Source organism: Haliaeetus albicilla, chromosome 2 (genome assembly GCF_947461875.1).
Source record: "Haliaeetus albicilla chromosome 2, bHalAlb1.1, whole genome shotgun sequence".
NCBI classification, from domain to species: domain Eukaryota; kingdom Metazoa; phylum Chordata; class Aves; order Accipitriformes; family Accipitridae; genus Haliaeetus; species Haliaeetus albicilla.
This window is the reverse complement of record NC_091484.1, coordinates 58,013,397-58,034,176: the sequence shown is the minus strand read 5'-3', so window position 1 is coordinate 58,034,176 and position 20,780 is coordinate 58,013,397. Positions and strand designations below refer to the sequence as shown.

The following is a 20,780-nucleotide window of genomic DNA, read 5'->3' as shown; positions in this document are numbered from 1 at the left end:
TCACTTTCAAGCACAAAGTTGCCCATTTTCTCTTTTTTTAAAAAAATACAGCTTGTGTTTTCCAAATGTTAAATCAGTCTTTGCACCATCACTGAGAGGTGTAGCAGGGTTAATATTGCTTATATTTTACAGAGTGAGAACCAATACAATGCAGAAATTAATGTTTGGAAGACCCCATTAATTTTGGGTGATCAGTTTGCAAAACCTGACCTTTACTATTTCAGAGTGCTTGGAATGATATCATGCTTTCTCTGTTCAGAGCTCATCTTCAGGGGCAGCTGTGAGGTTCAATATTTTTGCAAACCAGAACTGAACTCTCAAGACAAGTCAGGCTTCTGAATTTGAGGAGCATCCAGATCACCACCATCTATGAAGTGCTCGTTTAGCAAACTTGTCTTTTGTCACGTGGGAACTGCAGAGGGAGGGACAGGGACAGATTCCACCTCTCAGAGGGCAGTACCCTTCTGCCTTAATCATAGGACCTTCTTTACAGTTCTTGCAGTTCCCTGCCTCACTGTATTACTTGTCCAACTTTCACAACACATAAAACAAGCCTCTCTCATCCAGTGGCTTCCTCTCACATATACTCCTGATTCATAGGCAGAGCAAGTTTTTCCCACTGCTATGAGTCACAAGTCTGACGTTTGTTTCCTTTGTGTTTAATCTAAGACATTTCCCTCTTTGTACTTTAAAAAAAAGTGTTACTCAGCTCTAGGCTGATTGAAACCTCTGGTGAATTTAGGTACTATAATCTTAAGTTTCTTTTGAGGATTTGCAAGCTATGGGATTTTTTGAAAGTTGCTATATTTATGGCTACAGTAAAGGGTGTTTCCCTCACAGCATTTCTCCCATGTTAAATTTCAAGTAATTATTGTGAAGTGTGGTATTTTCAGAGGGAAATATGCTATAATTTCTCTGCTCCTGTGTTCTGTAGTGACAGCAACATTTGTGCTGAAATTTTCAACAACAGAAAGCCTGGAAATGTACCCAAATATGTTGTTGGTCCAAGAAGCTGAAGAATCAGAAAACTAGAAGCTGAAAATGAAGTGAAGAGAATGTCAGGAAACTTTGTAACACATAGTGTTACTAGCTGTAGCTACAGTATTACCAGAAGAAACATGATTGTGTCTAAATGGTTCTATGTTTTAACAAATTGAGGGCCTTTTCCAATACGTGAGATGCAGAGTTAAAATCATTGTTCGTTCTTAACATTAATGGATTTATTTGTGCTTTTAACATCTAAATGTATAAATAGTACTTGCACTACAGGTCAATGAAATGCTGCAGTCATTTGTCTTAGTCGCTACTGTGGGTCCCACAGCAATATCATTAAAAGTGATCAGGGCATTCTTGCACCTGTGACCTGCTTTCATGAGGGTGATGTCAGGATGCCTTTTCCATTTTTCCTGTTAGTGATGTATGTAAGCTATTAGGAAACAAATGGCAGCCTAGCAGAAACCCAGCACAATGTGGCAGTGTGTGTTGCCAAGACCGCAACATCATCAAGTAGCATGCATGACCTAAACGATATGATGAGAGCTGTGCAGCAAGTGCCATCGTACTATGAATTGTTAAATCTGTCCTTCTGATGTAGGCTACTCTTGAGGCAAGAAGATAGAAGGTGCAAGATAATGTTAACACGCAGATGGAGGAGCCTTGGGATAAAGGAGACAGTGAGCCTTGAAAATTAATTCAGGTTTTCAGTTACCAAGAGGCAGAAGGAGAAACTCTGAAATTTTCAGGGTTCAGATAAGCTTCTTGGGCTGTAAGTGGACATGCGTGTGTGTGTGTGTGCATAAATATGTGTTTATTTTTATATATGCTTTCAAAACGTGTAGATTCTGTACCTTAGTCAGTGATATAATGTGAAAACTCCATCTGAGGAAGTATGTGTGGAGTGCAAGTGATTGTTCCAAAGAGAGAAGAACGGTTGCCCAAATGTGAGTGCCAGGAAGCTGGGCAGAGTTAATGGAGCTGGCAGAAGATGTGTTTACCAAAGCAGTCCACATTTGAGGCATTAATAGCTGGCAGAAAAGGATGGAACAACTCCTCCCAGACACCTCCTCCTCAGCTTTCCACCCTTGGCTCAGCAACTGTCCAACCATGTTCTCTCCTGAGCGACCCCTGAAAGAGGATTTTTCTGAAGTGCTATGAAAACTTCAGAACATACGTATCGCTACTTGCACACACAGTGTATTGATGCATCAAAGCTAATCTGGCGGGTGATGACCTTGGGCTCAAAGTTAGGTTTTCTTCTTGGGGAATGATCAAATAATTGAATGTGATCAAGTTTCAGCAGCTTAGCAAATGACCTTAATGGTTGAATCACCACTGCTGTTCGTCTTTCACTCAAGTTGAAGCAAATGCACTTTAGCTCACAGCTGGAGTAAGCTAAGAGTGTAAGCAAAGACAGTTACAGCAGACCAACTGGCTGTTGGCAACTTTGTTCTCAGAAGCTTGCTCACCTTTGGGTGCTCAATACACAGCACAGCCCTTTCACAATAGCTGGGCCAGTTTAATTTTTTCTTGGCCTCCCTTCTTTCTGCCAGTCCACGCACTTTACCATGTGAAGGACATCTCAGATGCTGTCTTTATTTCTGAGTGCATTTGACAGGGTCAGCATTGAATTACATGGAAAATTGTTCAGCTGCTTGATCACTGACTGAATAAGCCTTGCTTATAGCTTAATCTGTGCTGGTGGTATATTGCACTGCGAGACTCATTTGATTTGCCTCAACTGGTTAGAGGTGCTCAGATTGGAAGTACAATGTAAAGCTTGTTGAGAAATGCAGTTTAGTCCATCTGCAGAATCATCACTTTTTCTTTCTGCCATGGCCATGTTCCTCTGTGGATGTTCTCTAGAGTAGCGGTTGTTCAGTGTTGTAGGTGCTGCTGCCTTTCCTTGAGACTGCTGGATATTTTGAGCTACATGAAGAGAAGATAGTTTGGCATTACTTACACAATAGAGCAATGTTTTGAGGCTTCTTGTTAAACTTCAGAGATGGCAGTACTGCTAATGAAAGAACTGATATGAATCCAATGAACTGGTTGGGAATTATTTTTGTAACTTTGTGAATTTTAGACTGGGGGGTGAACCCTGCTGTAATCTGTGGTAACTGCATTAAGAACTGTTCACTGAAAAAATGAATAGACTAAAAGCTAGGAACAAACCCAAACTAATGATGTTGCACTGTATGTTTTTGTTTTAGGCTTTCCTGACAAAGTAACAATAAAGCAATGCTACCGTCTTCTGGGAAACAGCCTCAATGTACCTGTGGTGGCAAAATTGATCTCCATTCTACTTGGATAATTTAGAACCTGAATCTGATGAGTACGGAATGGTGACAGAAAATACTTCTATCTTGCAAGAGAAAGCTGATAGCAGCTGAACAAAAGTCATAGCTTACCAAAATATCTGCCTAGAGATTTTGCTGAACAATTCTGATATGTTTTTAATGCCTTGCTTTAATGGTGTATTTGAACTGTAGAGGTGTTTTATTTAAATGGAAGTTTCCAGGACTTAATTGCTTTATTTATATATGTCCTTTTTATTTTGCAAAATGAAAAAGAACAGTGTTTACATATACCTCAATGAAAATGGATAAGACTATTTTATTTTATCTTAAAAGCACCCTCTCGGTGCAGTATAAAAAAGCTGTAAATGTAAAAGGTGTTCTAATTAAGTGCAGAGACCAAGTTCTACATGTAAAATGTCTTCAGCTGTAAATATCAGTGATCCATTCTTAAAAGATTTATTGTATATATAATCTGAAATTTTGATGTATTTTTTGTAGCCAATTAGACTGTTGAATTCAGTATTTTGTATAAGATTTTTAAGAAGACACAGTGTCATCCTTAGTTTATGGTTGTCTCATCCTCTCAAAATACTTCTAGGTTTCTGGAACCTAACTGCATCTGTCTGGAATGATTTTAGGTGCACCTGAATAAAAATATTTCAAGATCATCACAACCCTGACAATAACTTGCCTGTTTTCTGTTGTCACTGATATTATTCAGGATAAGATCATTGCTCCTTACCAGAAACCTACACATAAAAGACATAAAAACTGCAAGGGATGCAAAGAATAACAGGGGCTTCTACAGCTATGTCAGCCAGAAAAGGAGGGTCTAAGAAAGCATACCCCCCCGCCTTGATGAACGAGGCTGGCAAACTGTTAACAACGGACAAGGAGAAGGCTGAGGTACTCAAAACCTCTTTTGCCTCAGTCTTCACTGGCAGCCTCTCTTCCCACACTTCTCAAGTGGATGGGCTGCAAGACAGGGACTGGGGGAGTGAAGTTCCTCCCACTGTAAGAGAAGATCAGGTTTGTGACCACCTGAGGAACCTGAACATACATGAGTCTATGGGATGTGACAAGATGCATCCCAGAGTCCTGAGGGAGTTGGCTGATGTAGTTGCCAAGCCATTCTCCGTGAGATTTGAAAAGTCATGGCAGTCAGGTGAAGTCCCTGGTGACTGGAAAAAGGGAAACATTGCACCCATTTTTAAAAAAGGGTAGAAAGGAGGACCCTGGGAACTACGGACCTGTCAGCCTCACCTCTGTGCCTGGGAAGATCATGGAACAGATCCTCCTAGAAGCTATGTGAAGGCACATGGAGGACAGGGACATGATTCAAGACAGCCAGCATGGCTGCACCAAGGGCAAGTCCTGCCTGACCAACCTAGTGGGCCTTCTGTGGTGGAGTGACTACATCAGTGGACATGGGAAGAGCTACAGGTGTCATCTGTCTGGATTTCTGTAAGGCCTTTGACATGGTCCCCTACAACATCCTTCTCTCTAAATGGGAGAGATATGGATTTGATGGGTGGACTGTTTGGTGGATGAGGAATTGGTTGGATGGTCACAGCCAGAGGGTAGTGGTCAATGGCTCAATGTCCAGGCGGAGATGATGGTGACCAGTGGTGTCCCTCAGGGGTCCATATTGGGACCAGTACTGTTTAATATCTTCATCGATGACATAGCGAGCGGGATCGAGTGCATCCTCATCAAGCTGGCAGATGATGCCCAGCTGAGTGGTGCATTTGACATGCCTGAGGGATGGGATGCCATCCAGAGGGACCTGGACAACTCTAGAAGTGGGCCCATGTGAATCTCATGAGGTTCAACATGGCCAAGTGCAAGGTCCTGCGCCTTGGTCGGGGCAACCCCTGGTATCGCTACAGGCTGGGGGATGAAGGGATTAAGAGCAGCCCTGCGGAGAAGGACTTGGGGGTACGGGTGGATGAAAAGCTGGTCATGAGCTGGCAATGTGTGCTTGCAGCCCAGAAAGCCAACTGTATCCTGGGCTGCGTCAAAAGAAGCGTGGCCAGCAGGTCGAGGGAAGTGATTCTGCCCCTCTATTCCGCTTTGGTGAGACCCCACCTGAGGTACTGCATCCAGCTCTGGGGTCCTCGGTACAAAAAAGACATGGACCTGTTGGAGCAGGTCCAGAGGAGGGCCACAAAGATGATCAGAGGGATGGAACACCTCTCCTATGAGGAAAGGCTGAGAAAGGTGGAGTTGTTTAGCCTGGAGAAGAGAAGGCTCTGGGGAGACCTTATGGCAGCCTTTCAGTACTTAAAGGGGGCTCATGAGAAAGACACTTTCTAGTAGGGCCTGTCACAGTAAGACAAGGGGTAATGGTTTTAATCTAAAAGAGGGTAGATTTAGACTAGATACAAGGAAGAAATTTTTCACAGTGAGGGTGGTGAAACACTGGCACAGGTTGCCCAGAGAGGTAGTAGATGCCCCATCCCTGGGAACATTCAGGTCAGACAGGGCCCTGAGCAACCTGATCTAGTTGAAGATGTCCCTGCTCATTGCAGGGAGGGTTGCACTAGATGACCTTTAAAGGTCCCCTCCAACCCAAACTATTCTATGAGAAATTTAAAAGCTCCGTGTTTAGGTTCCTATGGCGTAAGAGCTGGAGAAAAACTATATGGGTGTCGTGGTTTCACCCCAGCCAGCAACTAAGCACCACGCAGCCGCTCACTCACTCCCCCCCCATCCAGTGGGATGGGGGACAAAATCAGGAAAAGAAGTAAAACTCCTGGGTTGAGATAAGAACGATTTAATAGAACAGAAAAGAAGAGACTAATAATGATAATGATAACACTAATGAAATGACAACAGTAGTAATAAAAGGATTGAAATGTACAAATGATGCGCAGGGCAATCGCTCACCACCCGCCGACCGACACCCAGCCAGTCCCCAAGCGGCGAAAACCCTGCCCCCCCCACTTCCCAGTTCCTAAACTAGATGGGACGTCCCATGGTATGGAATACACTGTTGGCCAGTTTGGGTCAGGTGCCCTGGCTGGGCATGAGAAGCTGAAAAATCCTTGACTCTAGTCTAAACACTACTGAGCAACAACTGAAAACATCAGTGTTATCAACATTCTTCACATACTGAACTCAAAACATAGCACTGTACCAGCTACTAGGAAGACAGCTAACTACATCCCAGATGAAACCAGGACAATGGGGTTCTTCTGAAGATTTCTTCACAAATCTTGATAATAGTGCAAGGGTTAGAACTGTATGTTGGGATGAAACCACTGCATATGGCCATCCAGAGTGCCACAGTTTCACACCATCTCATAGAGCTGGACTGAATGTTTTTTTAATCATCAAGTCTTGTGAGTTTAATATCTCTGAAACAATAGAGAAAATTATGGAAAAAACTGAAAACCTTCTAAAGAAACACGTGTTCCAGTTGTTATTTTTCCTTGCAGGTAATATTATATTGGTATCTAGAGAAAAAACAGCTTGAGGGAGGAAAAGGCAAGATGATACTTAGTAAGCATCCATTAGTGGTGTGTCACAAAACTGAAGGATTTCTTAGATTGATCATAGTTCCTGTAGTACCAAAGCAGTAAGTTATCAAAGCCGCCAATCCTGATTTTTTAATTTTTTTTTTTTTCCCTATGGGATGACATAGAAACAGTCATGGTGTTATTGCATCTAGGTTTGGTAATGCAGGAGAAACTAAAGACCGTAGAGAACAGAGCTGCTGTCGAGATACTGCAGCTATTCTCATCTGCTGTAGTCCTCCTGAAAAAGAAAAGGACTACTTTTGTAGTCCTTTGTTATTTTGTGCCATACTTTATCTTATGCTGACTCCTTGTGTATTTCTTCTTCAGTCTTGATTTGCATGCTGTTTCTGGACTGTTAAACCAGGAAAAGCCTGGGTTGACCTACTTCAGCCTGTCTTATTCTCCAAGAGCATTTGGACCACTTGGGCTGTTCTACCTATAAAAGAGAAATGAAAATGGATTCTCCTAAAAGAGCTCTGGACTAGACTCTAGAGAAGGATGAGGTCGGCCTCTGTCTTTACCTGGTCTCTTGTAGTACTGTAATGGCAAAAAAGGGCTAGACTAATGTTAGGCTGTGCCTACTACTAAACTGTGAAGAGCAAGTGTGTTTTTGACAGTGTTATGAACCATAGCTATCTGTTTACATGGTGGTCATTGGGTAGATTTATCAGCCAGATCAATAACTAGTAGCTATATGGTTTCTTCTTGGGAGAAACATGACAACAGGAAGATCTGTTGCAATCTAACATGATCCAAACATTGAAATGAAAACAAAGGAGATAAATTTTATGTATAAATTGGGATTTCTTTCGCTAAACCATGTAAATAGTCTGTTCATTTTGCCTCACTATAATAATATTTGGCAAAATATTACTATTAACAATGAGTTTTCAATTCCTTAATCTATAAAACATGTTTTAATGATTTATATGCCACTTATAAGCAAGCAGTATTAAAGTGTAAGTTGAAAGTTATCTAGCTGCACCTAAAACTGATATAGCAATACAGCCTGTTACATGCTGACAGTGAATTTTAATTGAATGTGATTGTGAAGACTGAAATCTGTTTGCTACTCTGAGCTGTTTCTAAAGGAGATATTTTGAAAGAACAGAGTTCAGAGTTGTAAATATATATTTGTGTATTTTACCTCTACTAACCCCGTAATACCAGTGCAGCTAAATCAAGTGACTGCTGCTTATCCCATCAGTTTGTCATTACTGGACTCATTTACTGAGCTCTGCTGGGCTGCACCTGCTTGACCTTACTTGATGATCACATTGCTTCCTTCTCCGTGTAGTCTCCTAATCATAAGTGCTTTTCAGCCTACATCGGTGCTGCACTTGTGACTTCAACTTAAGCATTTTCACAGCAATGAAATGTGATTACAAAAACAGCTGAAAGGTTAATGAGTGAAATCTGGAAGACAGCTCTGGAAATGGAAGATTTCCAGAATCTGATTTTTGGTTTTATAACTCATTTATCTGCGTATCTGAAGCACATTTCATTATCTGAGTGAGAAGATGTGGTTGCATTCCCTCAAACTTGAGGAGCTCCACTGAGGAAAAGGATGTCATATTAGGTGGTGTCATATTTATGCAGTCATTTTTGAAGCTTGCCAGTTGCCTTACAGAATGTGTTGCCTACATAAGCTTGTTTTTCTCTGAGTTAATCTAGGGGTGCTCTATACTCATGGAGAAACCTGTGTAGCAGTGAATTTACTAAAATACCATTTGTTTAATGCAGTGGGTTTGAATATTTTTTGATACATGAACTCAAAATTTTCCAGTGGAGGTGCATCCTTCCATGTAGTGAACGTAAGGCTCCTGCCCACAGGCTTTTTTATCTCACCTTTTGCTGACTCTTGTGGGAGGAGTATAAAGATTGTCAGGAATCTGTGCATTACAGGCTGGAAAACATTGATCTGTGATAACACTATCATATGTCTTAAACTTAGTCATGGGTAAGCCCATTTTGTTTTCTAAAGAGACATCTCAATAGAAATCTGAACAGGTCCAATGCTTTGATGGCTGTATGTCGTGGTTTAACCCCAGGCAGCAACTAAGCACCACGCAGCCGCTCACTCACTCCCCCCCCACCCAATGGGATGGGGGACAAAATCAGGAAAAGAAGTAAAACTCCTGGGTTGAGATAAGAACGGTTTAATAGAACAGAAAAGAAGAAACTAATAATGATAATGATAACACTAATAAAATGACAACAGTAGTAATAAAAGGATTGAAATGTACAAATGATGCGCAGGGCAATTGCTCACCACCCACCGACCGACACCCAGCCAGTCCCCGAGCGGTGATTCCCCCCCCCCCTTCCCAGTTCCTCAACTAGATGGGATGTCCCATGGTATGGAATACACTGTTGGCCAGTTTGGGTCAGGTGCCCTGGCTGGGCATGAGAAGCTGAAAAATCCTTGACTCTAGTCTAAACACTACTGAGCAACAACTGAAAACATCAGTGTTATCAACATTCTTCACATACTGAACTCAAAACATAGCACTGTACCAGCTACTAGGAAGACAGTTAACTCTATCCCAGCTGAAACCAGGACACTGTACAATTCTTTTTTAGCAGTTGTCACGCATTTCAAAAATAAATAGAAAATCTAGCAAATATGTGTTACATCTCAGGGATGAACTATTCATTCTCAGCTCACCCTTTGATTTCTCTGTTCTATTTGCTTGCTATTCATACTGAGGTTTAACACTCTGTTGGCTTATTGTATAAATACTGAATTATATTTCTTTTCCTTAGCACTTTAATGTATTTTGCCTCTTAGATATTTGAAGCCACTTACATACTCCATGTATTTTTTTCCTGCATGGTGTTTAAAGAATATGCCATATTAGTAAGGATTTGGAGGAGACAAAGTAAGAATTGGTTAAGAACACTGTGCATTTCTGGACAGCCTTATATAAATAGTGTATAAAGTAGAAATGGTCGAAGAAATATCCAAGGAAAAATAATGTGAAAGTGTAAGAAACTAGGCACAGAGGCCCAAATGAACTCCAGCAACCATTTTGCTTTTGCCTGGGCAAACATGAGTATTCTAGTGTTACAGCCTCCTTAGAAGTTTATGCTTGTTTTGTAACAACTTGTTTGAATAGATAACTGATATCCAAGACACCAGGGAAAATGAAATACTGAGTAGTGATAGTATGTCAGTTTAAATGTTGTGAAGACCATGAAGAGATTTGTGTTATTTTTATCTTCAGTTGATTACAAGGTTTGGGGAATTTATACAGCTGTTGAAGAAAAGAAGTATGTGGCCTTAGATGACCAGGCAGCCATCTCTAAAGGCAAGACAACTGGGTTGTTCTCTTTGACTTTCCTTCCCCTGGTCCTTTTGACAGTGGGAGGAAGCATGGACAATGGATCTTTTGGCAAGAGCTCTGATGAAGCAAGAAGCAGAGTTGAAGGGCTAAAACTGAGTGGAATACACCACTCTTAGTGAGAGAGGGTTGTTGGAGGGAATTTCAGGCGGCCACGCTGGTTGGGTACCTTTCACTGGGATTCAGAAAACTCTGCAACAAAGAAGTCCCTAAAATCTCCTTCAGCGGGGAGCCTCTCTGATTTTAAACACAGGAATACATCCCGAAATCCCAGCTTCATTTGAGAGCACATTTGTCTTGTGCTTTTGTCCATGACCTGGGCTGTTGTAACTCAAACATTTTTAAATAACAACCTGGCATTTGGAAGCAAAGCACATTGATGGTGCTGAGGTATTTTCTCACACCTAGACAGTAATAAATAGTTTTTATTAATTTAAATGTTTTCCCTGTGTACATTTAAAAAAAGAAACTAATCCCATTCTCTTTATAAATATTACACTTAAAAATGGGATTCTACTCAGAATTAGTATTTCTGAGTGACATTTTGACTGTATATTGATCTTACTTACCATGTGGCATTACTCATTCATTGTACATGTGTTGTAGGGTGAAGCATGTGGAAGAGTTCAGAAGAATGGACAAGTTCATGGAAGAAAAATCCTCTGAGAGTACTGAGTAAATAGACTTCTGGCTGAAGAAGTTCCCAAGCTGCAAATAAATGGAGGCCAAGAGAGTACCTAGGAGAGGTACTGTATGTGCATGCCCCTTCGTGCACCCTTCATTTCTGAACTGTCTGCTCTTGGCCACTGTTGGAGACTGGGTACTGACCTAGATGGATCTTTTTCTAACCCAGTATGACCACTCTTATCTCCTTATATTTGTATGGTGACAGAATGCCAATATTTGTAATCACAGCATTAATACACAGCAAATGATTTATGGACTTATCTCAGATCTAAGCCTCTCAATAAAGCCAACAGTACAGAACGGAATGAATCTGAGGGAGGTTGTGCAGCCAGGTCCATTCATGGCTTTAGGATTATTAGTGGAGAAGGGTGACTGTGCAAATGGAAGTCCCTAAAAATAACTCCAGTGTATGTTAAAGCAATTGGAATGTGCTAAAAGGAGTGGAATAATCAATAGAAAAGAACAAAGCCAATGTAACTGAGTGGAAACTTTTAATGAACCTAATTTCAAAAAAGAATGAAACAGAAAATAGGAAGCATCAAAGTGGTTGGTGGTTTGTAGAAACACCATGTGTAGGGAGAAAAATCAGAAAGACAGAGGAACCAAATACGAGTCTCATAATGAAACTAAAACCCTAATATATAACTGCCTTCATTGTGATAAGGGAACCCAGGGAGAATTGGGACAGTAGATCAATTCCAGCTGAAGTAGCTAACTAAATCAAAACTCATCTCTTTGTTATTTGCTATTAAAAACTGAAAACCTAGATTTCCTGGCCACTTAGTTTAACTTTGTCAGCAGGTAACTTATTAACTTCATCAACTGTATTGAGGGAGCAAAATGTTAAGCAGGTGTCAGAGGGCAGTATGCTGACAAGTAAAAGAAATTCTTAAGGAGTGGTGTGGGAAATGGAGCCTTGCTGCTGCTGCAGCCCCTGGGGAAGGTGCTGCAGCCGTAAAACTCTCCAGACACAAGTAAAGAGAATGAAGGGAGCAATGATGGGTGGATATAGGTAAGGGACAGAAAGGGGAACATTAGTTCTCAGAGTAACCCTTGTCTGATGTAAACCTTGTGGTTGTTGATCCTCCATATAAGGCCTAATACCAGCTTAGTGCTGGGCTGTCTCAGAGCTATGGGGACACATAAGAAGTGCTGAATTCAGTAAGGAGCATTGTTTACACCAGCGATTTGCACATTTGTACCATGGAGGTAACAGTGATTCTTCGTGTGTCGCTTTTGAACACTGGAATATTATTAGAAGGAGGAAAGATGAAAGAGGATCCAGGGAAGTGAAGATGGAAGTACTGGGAGACACGAGCTCAGGGGAAACTCAGGTAAATGTGCACCACTTGGGATTAAACCAACAACAGGGCTGGATTTGTAATTATTTGCAAATATTTGAATCATAACATTGAATAGCTGGGATCATTTTTGCATCTATAGAACAAAATAAAGGATTATTTGTTAGTCTTCCATTAAAAAAATAGCCAGGGTGGGATTCACACCAATAGTTTTCCTTCCCCCATATAAAAAGGGAGCATTGTCACAGACTTGTGTCATGTCTTTGCATCTGAGTTGACTTCCTAGGTGCAATTAATGCATATTGAATTTTTGGCCATAATCTGAGTCAACTCTTGTCTTCTACAGCAGCGTCTTTGCATTGCAGGCTCATACTGCTGGAAAAGTAGAGGGATACCACCATTTCATGTCACACAGCTACACAAGATGGTGGTAAATTGTAGTCCCTGCTAGTATGGGATAAACTTCAACTAGAATTAGAGGTGAATGCTCCATTACTTCCTGCCAAATCTGTGCACAACCTATACTCTTTAGAGGTGTTTTCTCAGCCATCATGTCAGTGAGGTAATGAATGATCTGTCCCAGGAGGAGGAGTTTGTGCCAGCTCTTCTTGTTAGAAAGAACAGCCCCTATTCTTATGCCAGATGTTTGCAAGGTTTCCATTCTGTTCCTCCAAAAATGATGTCTCAATCCAACATGTTTCAGTAAAATTAAAAGGTGTGGACCTATTTTTCTCCTTAAGATGGTTTATGGATTTCCCAACTTGGCCAGCCTAAGGTGCATTCACTAGGAATAGAGAGTAAATTAACTAAAATCTGGATGGTCTAATGAAATGGAAAATAGTGTGTCATGCAAATTTTAGATAGATGTCCAGAGCTCTTTCCATCCTATAAACAGTGCATAGTCAAAGTCACTTGGTCTTCAGGTCAACCATTTTCTAAGCTATAAAGCCTGTAGGAAGAGAAGGTGAATTTCTTCTTCCTCCTTGCATTAGCAGCTTTCTCCCCATTCTCTGTGGTTTATTGCTCATTGGTCATTTGGTATATTGGAGTTAATGAGTTGGAAAGGGAAGCTTAAATCAAAGATTGACAGGCAGCAGAGAGGGGCAAGGCATGCTCAGTATGCAAAAGAAATCAATAGAGAAAAGGAAGGATTTTGTGGGTCACAGCCAAAGTCCAGGCTGAAAACTGTCCGCATGCAACAGACTTTGTGAAAGAGAGTCCTTGAGGTATGCATACATTCAGCCAGCCTGCTAAGAAGTGCAGGTTTAGTTGGCCCATAGTTTCTTCAAGTTGACATGCAACTGACAGTTATAAAAACTCAGTAAACTGTTAAAACAAAACCCAAAACAAAACCAAAAGAGCAAAAAAACCCGGACAGACACAGAATTGACATGAAGAATGTTAGTGAGCACTAGTTTAATGGACAGTACCAGGATACCCAGAGGCAGAAGGTGTCCTGTTGACTAGACAGAAACATCAATAATTTGTCTATGTTCTCCTATTCCTGAACAGAGGTTTCAGAGCAAAGAGCATAAATTAAAAAACCATAGAGGGACAGGTTCTCTGTTGTCATAAAATATCATAGCTCATTTGGATTGAATGGAGCAGTAACAGTTTTCAGCAACTGAGGATACAATTCTGTATTTTCATGTAAACACTATCCCCTGTGATAGTAAAGGAGAACACCTGGGAATTCCTTCTCATGTTATTCTGTTCTGGCATCAACAGCTGATAGACTTGGTCTCCTGGAGGCCACAGGCTGCTGCTGAGGTGAATATCCAGCAAGCCGAGCTGCTGCTACCGCACCAGTAGGCATATGGGATGGGCTGTCCCCTGTGGGTTCAGAAGGAGCTTCACCTCTGCCCTTCCAGATCTCTAGGCAGCAGCAGTAGCTGTTGGGTTACCTGTATCACAGTCTGTGTGAGCACAAGAAAGATGGTCAGCAGGCTCATGCTGTTCTGAATTCTGAGATAAGTTTCTAAAACCACAGAGAATAAAATGTAATAAAAAAATACTCTTTATGCACACAACAGAAAATAGTGGAGGTGGTGGGATGCAGCTGATATAATCTCGGACACTATAGTTATTCACAGTAAAGATCAAGTTATTACTTGTGGCAATACCACAAACATTAGCTATCCTGGCTTCACATTCATTTTCAGAGTCCACCTCTGTCTCTTTTTGAGGTTACATTATTTTTTGTCACCACGTCCAATCTCTTCCCAGGGTTCTTTGACCTCATAACGCTTCTGTCTGTGAAAGCTCTAGAGTTCATTCAATCCCCCAGCTCCAGATCATGTCCTGCATATCTGTAGGACACCTGTAGGTGACAAGTGCAAACTGGAGCAGAAAGGAAGGCTGGACAGGGCTAGGAAGTGCAGGAGCTCTGTGGCCTCCAGGAAGGACTGGGGCTTAAAGGATCAGTGAATGATGGCTACTCTTATCTTCGAGCACGAGCAGTTACAACTGTTGCTACACTTTTCTTCTCAGTGGAGTTTTGAAATGTGAGCAACCTGCATGAGTTGTCTACTAAACAAAAAGGAAAATAAAAAAGAACAGTGGTGGGCCTGGAGGTTCAGGTAGCTCCTATGCATGAGGAAGGAAAAGATACATAAAGCTTCCCTAAGCAGGGAGAGGAAAGCACAGCAAGCTCTTGTGCAAGGGGAATATGGAGACTCTGGCAAAAGCAAAGGGGAGGTGGGACATAGACCCTGTCATGGGTCCAGTAGCAACAGCCTGGGTGTCAGAGACAAGTACTGACAAGCATCTGGATGAGACACTTCTTCTGAGAAGGCTGTGAGGTACTGCTGAAGGGTAGGTGAAAATGGGATCAAGATTCAAATATTGGCTCTCAGAACATATTAATTTGCATTTTTTATTACTTTTGAGCGTCCTTTGAATTATTCCTTGGTCTTCTGCATTGTCTATGGCTGACCCTGAATTTGGGAGCCCTAGTGTGTGCAATGAAAACAGCCTACACATGCCAAACAAAATGCAGTCCCCTTGGTGTGTGATTGTCTGCCCAGCATCTGGGGACCGAGTCATCCTTGAATCAGAGCAACCATATTTGGTTAAAATTGTATTTTGCTGTTATAATCCATGGGATGCTGTTTGGTACTGCTAACTTGTTTGTGTCATCTGCCCAATAAATTACTGTCTGGAAGCTTCTCTTTCAATACAAATATTCCTTGCCAGCCACTGTGGGTTTTATATATGGGGTTTGGGGTTTTGGTTTTTTTGGTAGCAATCTAGGTCCTTTAGTGCTGCCAAATAACTTTTCCTTTGCCTGTGTTGTGCAGCATGTGGGGAGAGCGAGCCATTCCCACGGTAGCCAGCTGCAGATTACAAGGTGCTCCAAGATACAGGGATGCACAGCTGTACAAAGGTCAAAGACATAACGATAAAACACAGGCAGATTTCAATTAATAATCTTTCAAAACTCCTGAAACCAAAAGACAAAAAGAGAAAAATGCATTTAATGACTAGAAGATTTGCATGCTGTCAATATTTAATTAAGATACCTGAGATAAAGCTGACCCTTGCAAGACAAGACAGCAGAATGGGCACCTTGTGAATAAAAAGCCGTGTGAGAGCAAAGGGCATCTGGGCTGGCAACAGTACAATTCAGTACTGGAGGTTTCACTTCAGATGCAGGACAGCTGGAGGAGGGCAATGCTCTGGGCTGCTCCAGCTCCTGGGCTTTTAGTTGCATTATTATTACTTACCGGATTGAGCTGTGAATCAAACCACTATGAAAAAAAGAGGCAGAAAAGAACCATTTATGATGAGCAGTAAGTACCATTGCTTGCAAATGCATTTGTTCATATGGTGGCTTCTAAGTGCCAGTAACAGGAACAGAATGGTTTTACTGCAGCTCTTTTTTTTTACATACTCTTTGGCAGATATGTGTAACTAAATGATCTCTTTGTTTTTTCCATAATACAACAGGCCTCGTTTGTCCTCAGAGCAGGGTAATTTAGTGTTCCATGCTGGCTCCAGCAAAAATATTGAATTTAGAACTGGACCACTGGGGAAAATAAAAATTAATGAAGAAGACCTTGCAGAACTTTTCAGTCAGGTGATATAGTTACTTTTCCTTAATATGTTTTTGCTTTCAGTTTTGCACATTAATAGTTTAATTGTCTTCAGAATTTGTCTTACCAGATGTTTGATGTGTTTTGTATGTTTGCTTTTTCATATTATCTATGTCAGCACTCTAATATGAAAGTAAGCTATTGCAGATTTGTAAAGTTAACATGCCATTACAGGAAATAATTAAAAGATTGAATTGTGTATGTAACAGAGCTCTCTGTATTTCAGTGGACTTTATAACAGTAAAGTTAAGCAAGAACGAAACTTTCCTAAGCTTTTGAAAAAGCAAAACTTGTTTCACATTATCTTTTGTTTAAATTTAGGTGAGAGAAAGTAACACAGAGATTAAAGAACTTAAAAAAGCCAGTGGTGCCTCTCAGAATGTGTCCCAGCAGGTTGCCCTGCTGACTTCCAAGGTGAGCCATACCCTTATGTTACCCTCCGCCAGCATTCCCAGTTTTCCATTCCTCAGATTAACGTTGTTACTTGATTCATTTTAGTATTTCTGGACTCCAATTCAGGGAACTGGAGTAGAGTCCATATTTAACATCAGACCAGAGTCTATGTTTAATGTTGAGATACTTATGCAGTAACTCTGGAGACAATGGAAATATCCTGTAAATTCCATAATTTCCAGTTACCAGGATTCTTCTTTTGTTCACTGTCAACATCTCTATGGACTATATCCTCTAATATTTATGGAAGTGAAATCCCACTAAATTCAGGAAATGGACCCTATATGTTCTATAGTTGTTATGCAGACATTCCATTCCATAGGTGAAATGGGCTATAGGGGTTTGCAGTGGAAAGAAAAGACCTATGTAGTAGTTTTCTCTCTTCCCTGCTACTGAAGATTTTTCTCCAACCAAAGATTTTGAAACCTTCGTCTGACATGGTTTAAGTGTCTTTTGTAACAGTGTTGCCACAAGTTCCTTATAGGAAAATATTTTACAGCCTAAGAGACCTCCCTTTGGGAAATTGTGCTAAAATGTATCCATCATATTCCCTGATTCAGTTTCAGCTTGCTGTTTCTGGTTACAACCCACTGAGATGTAGTGAAGCTTTTCTTGGCTTTTGGTGTACTCTCTCAGGCGTCCATCCTTTGCACGCACACGAGCACCTGAACAGTCCTGCTGGAATATTCACATTCTCAATGTTGAGCACCTGCATACATCTTCACAAGACTGAGTCTTGCTTTTTGGACCCAAACAGGGACACATTTGTGCTGTCATTTTCTGAACAGCCTAAAACATCAAAATCCCAGTGAATGGGTCCTGATTTGAACCTGACTGTCACCTGGTTTCACATACCAGCTATTGTCTTTTCTCAAAAGAAAATATTTTGTTAGCCCACCAGCATCTGGCATGTACCTCTGTGGTCACCCTCATACCAAGCATAACATAATTTGCATTTTTTCTTGCAGATCGTAAGTCTTGACCACAAACTTCAAAGCTTAGAGCAGGTGAGTAAATGGGAAGCAAACTAAAGATCAAAACATAAAAACCCAGCCCAAGTAGATAAAGTGAGATTACACTGATTAAATAGCTGAATGATTTCTTTCCTCTCATGCATTACCCAGGAGAAATTTTTTTGGTAACAGGAGGTAAAAAAAGTGCCGAGATTTGTGAAGGAGGTGAAACGCCTTCTTACAAAATATAAACTGTGTAGGAGCCTGCATTCCTTAAAGGAAAAACAGTTGTAGATTGAAGAACAACTAGATACCAAAGAGAAGTAAACTCTTCCTTCACTGATCTGTCAAGACAAAGACTGAAGAATTCAAACTGGATTTTGTATTGTACTGGAAATAGCTAATTTTCAGCTGTCACCTGCTTCTCCACCGAGCTTGTGACAAGCCACAGCTACAGCTGCCAGTAAAAGCAATTGTCAGATGAGTCACCCATGGAATTGAGAAGACAAGATAACCCTCATCTAGACTCACAGCCTGCTACCAAAGAACCTTCCCTATTAATATTTACTTCTTACAGGGCTTTTCTCATCCTAGTGCTTGCAGCTGACCATCCTGTGTTAGACCAATCACATTAGTCATTATTTTGTACAGGGATAAGCAAAACAGCTCAAAATCTTTACAAATCAACCTTGCTGAAAAAGAAGTGTGTGTGTGTGTGTGTGTGTACCCAAGAAAGAATGGGGGGAAAAAAAAGGGGGGGGGAAACAAAAGTTTTGTCTTGAAAATAAATGCTAATGGAACACCAAATAAGCAGGAACCTCATTTTCTGCTCTTTTCCTGGGTTTCAGGCTATCCAGAGGAAAGCCTGCAGTAGTAACCCCTGTGAGAACTCAGGGACCTGTGTAAACTTGCTGGATGGTTTCTTTTGCCTCTGTCCCAGCAACTGGCAGGTGAGTCTTTAGCCTCCTTGAATACGGAGCAGGTATTTTAACTGTAAGGATACACCCGGCTTAGTATAATTGTGATGAAGTGTAGCATTTTAAACTTGCTCAGGACAGAATAAGATATACTGAACAGCAAAGCAGCAGTATCACACTCATCATTTGTTTAAAGTGCAACACATTTACTTCTCAACAGTATCAATATATACCAAAAAAAATGAAGCCCAAACCATTGGGCCAGACTTTGCACTGTTATATTCAGGCGATGGCCCATGAAGTCAATGCTGCTTGGCAGTTCCCACAGCAGAGAATTAGTCTTTGGTTTTTGCTAAGCAGTGAACTGAACTGTGTGCCTTGCTGCTGATCTTACGCAAAGATAGAGAGAGAATGGGAGAAGGGAAGGATATTTATTTAAGCTCCAACAAATAAGGCAAATTGGGGTGTAAGTAATCAATCTCATTCTGAGTTTTTTAAATCCAAACACTTTACTGGCAAAGGTTTTAATGGTGCTGTTACGTGCACTAGAGATTCTATCTTCTTCTCAAAGGCTTTCAACTTGAAAGTTGTCCCAGCAAGATTTGGTTCAAAATTGCTGTGCTTTCAGTCTAATAAAACAGCATCTCCTGACAGAAACAGTTTGAAAGAAAGTTTTCTGAGCCTTTTGCTAGCAAGTTGGAAAGTGGGGGGTGGGGAGGTGGGGGTTGGGTGACAGTACTATGCTGTCCATATGCTTTCTACAAACGTCTGAAATATTTTATTCCCCCATCAGACTGATAACTAGGGTCACAGAAACATAGCTGAAAACCAGAGTTTTGTTATAATGTTTCATAAGGGAAGCTGTGTTGATAGTGGCCCATGGTTTGTATATCTTTGGAAACTATATTAAACATTGGCTCCATGGTTTGCTTCATTTCTCAGCTATTTGGAAAATAAACTGGTTTTCCATTTCATCTTAGGGCCTCCTGTGTTCAGAGGATGTTAATGAATGCCAGATTTATGCTGGAACAGGGTTACTCTGCCAGAATGGAGCCACTTGTGAGAACAAACCAGGCAGCTACAGGTAACTTTTCAAAACTAGATACAAAAAATCCTATGTAAAATGTGCTGCTATTTTTGTACCCGTATCACACCTACAGCACAAGTTCTAAGAATAAGTCTGTTTAGTATCTATGTGCTATAATCCCTTGCAGTCTGAGAGAATATAAAATTCTTAATACACTGTACACCGAGCCCACTGCTGACACAGAGGGCCCTCTGAAGCTGTTGCCTGTTTTGACACAAGAAGAGCAGCAAGAACCAGATTTGTCACACAGCCATGCTGGGGAAGAAGGCTGCAAATTGGAGACTGGCTCCAGTGACCTGGTCTTCTGTTGTAGGTGCAGATGATTTAATGGAAACTTACTGCACCGTGGGATGTAGATGGGGTGGTGAGGTGTGACATGCTGGTCTGTAACCAGCACTCGCCAACGTGCCCACCTAGCACAGCCACGTTATCACCCCTCCATTATCACCTACCCCTTGAGACCAAAGGGAGTGAAGAGATGGAGATGGACAGCTTTGGCCCAGCAAAGGCTTTGAGTTGTTGGAAACCTCCTGAATACATGGGCACCCTCGATCACTGGCATTCCAGCACACCGTATAACTCTGAGAAATGCCTTCACCCCCTCCAGAAATACAGGCACTGCTGAGACTGCAGCAGAGCAAGCAATGCACTGTGCTGCCAAGCAGAAAGGGAGTAGAAATACTGTTTGCAGCCGGCTGGCCAGGAGGGTGCCTGGGCTGCCTGTGTGCGGGCCCCATGGAGATCATCTCTGGTCCCTGGAGCATATCCTCCTCTGGCTGTGAGCAGCTCCTTAGGAAACATGCTCTTGTTTACATGGCAAGCCAGCCTGAACGTTCTGTGTCTTATTTTCCAAAATGTCAAACAATCTGGTAAATAAATAACTTTCAGATACAATACAAAGCTATCCCTGTGCAATGGGAACAAGCAGGCTGCAGAACATGGCACAGCTTTCTGCAAAGCATTTTGTCTCTTGCTTCAGCACGAAAATCTTAGCCCCCACAAATATTTCCTTGGTGTAACACTGGCTTATGGTGCTTTGTCAGTTCTTGGAAGAAGCTCACACAGGGGAAGTTCTCCTGTAGTGCTCCTCACGCTTCAGCATTAACACAGAGCCTGCTGAGGTGTCA

General features: G+C 41.4%; 2 protein-coding genes across 9 annotated transcripts in view; both read left to right on the top strand.

Annotated features, from left to right (window-relative positions):
* Window positions 1-3,970, top strand: part of TRDMT1 (tRNA aspartic acid methyltransferase 1) — a 41,058-nt gene extending 37,088 nt beyond the window's left edge. For all 8 annotated transcript variants that reach the window (XM_069776128.1, XM_069776149.1, XM_069776099.1 and 5 more), the window contains one exon: window positions 3,210-3,970. In XM_069776128.1, coding sequence (XP_069632229.1) covers window positions 3,210-3,310 — 101 coding nt within the window. In that variant the 3' untranslated portion in view covers window positions 3,311-3,970. The remainder of the gene's footprint in view (window positions 1-3,209) is intronic.
* An 11,687-nt stretch (window positions 3,971-15,657) lies between these two features.
* CUBN (cubilin) overlaps window positions 15,658-20,780 on the top strand; it is a 154,795-nt gene continuing 149,672 nt past the window's right edge. Inside the window, exons 1-6 of the mRNA XM_069776074.1 lie at window positions 15,658-15,940; window positions 16,098-16,227; window positions 16,565-16,657; window positions 17,665-17,703; window positions 18,498-18,599; window positions 19,547-19,650. Of these exons, the coding sequence (XP_069632175.1) occupies window positions 15,798-15,940; window positions 16,098-16,227; window positions 16,565-16,657; window positions 17,665-17,703; window positions 18,498-18,599; window positions 19,547-19,650 (611 nt within the window). The 5' untranslated portion in view covers window positions 15,658-15,797. The remainder of the gene's footprint in view (window positions 15,941-16,097; window positions 16,228-16,564; window positions 16,658-17,664; window positions 17,704-18,497; window positions 18,600-19,546; window positions 19,651-20,780) is intronic.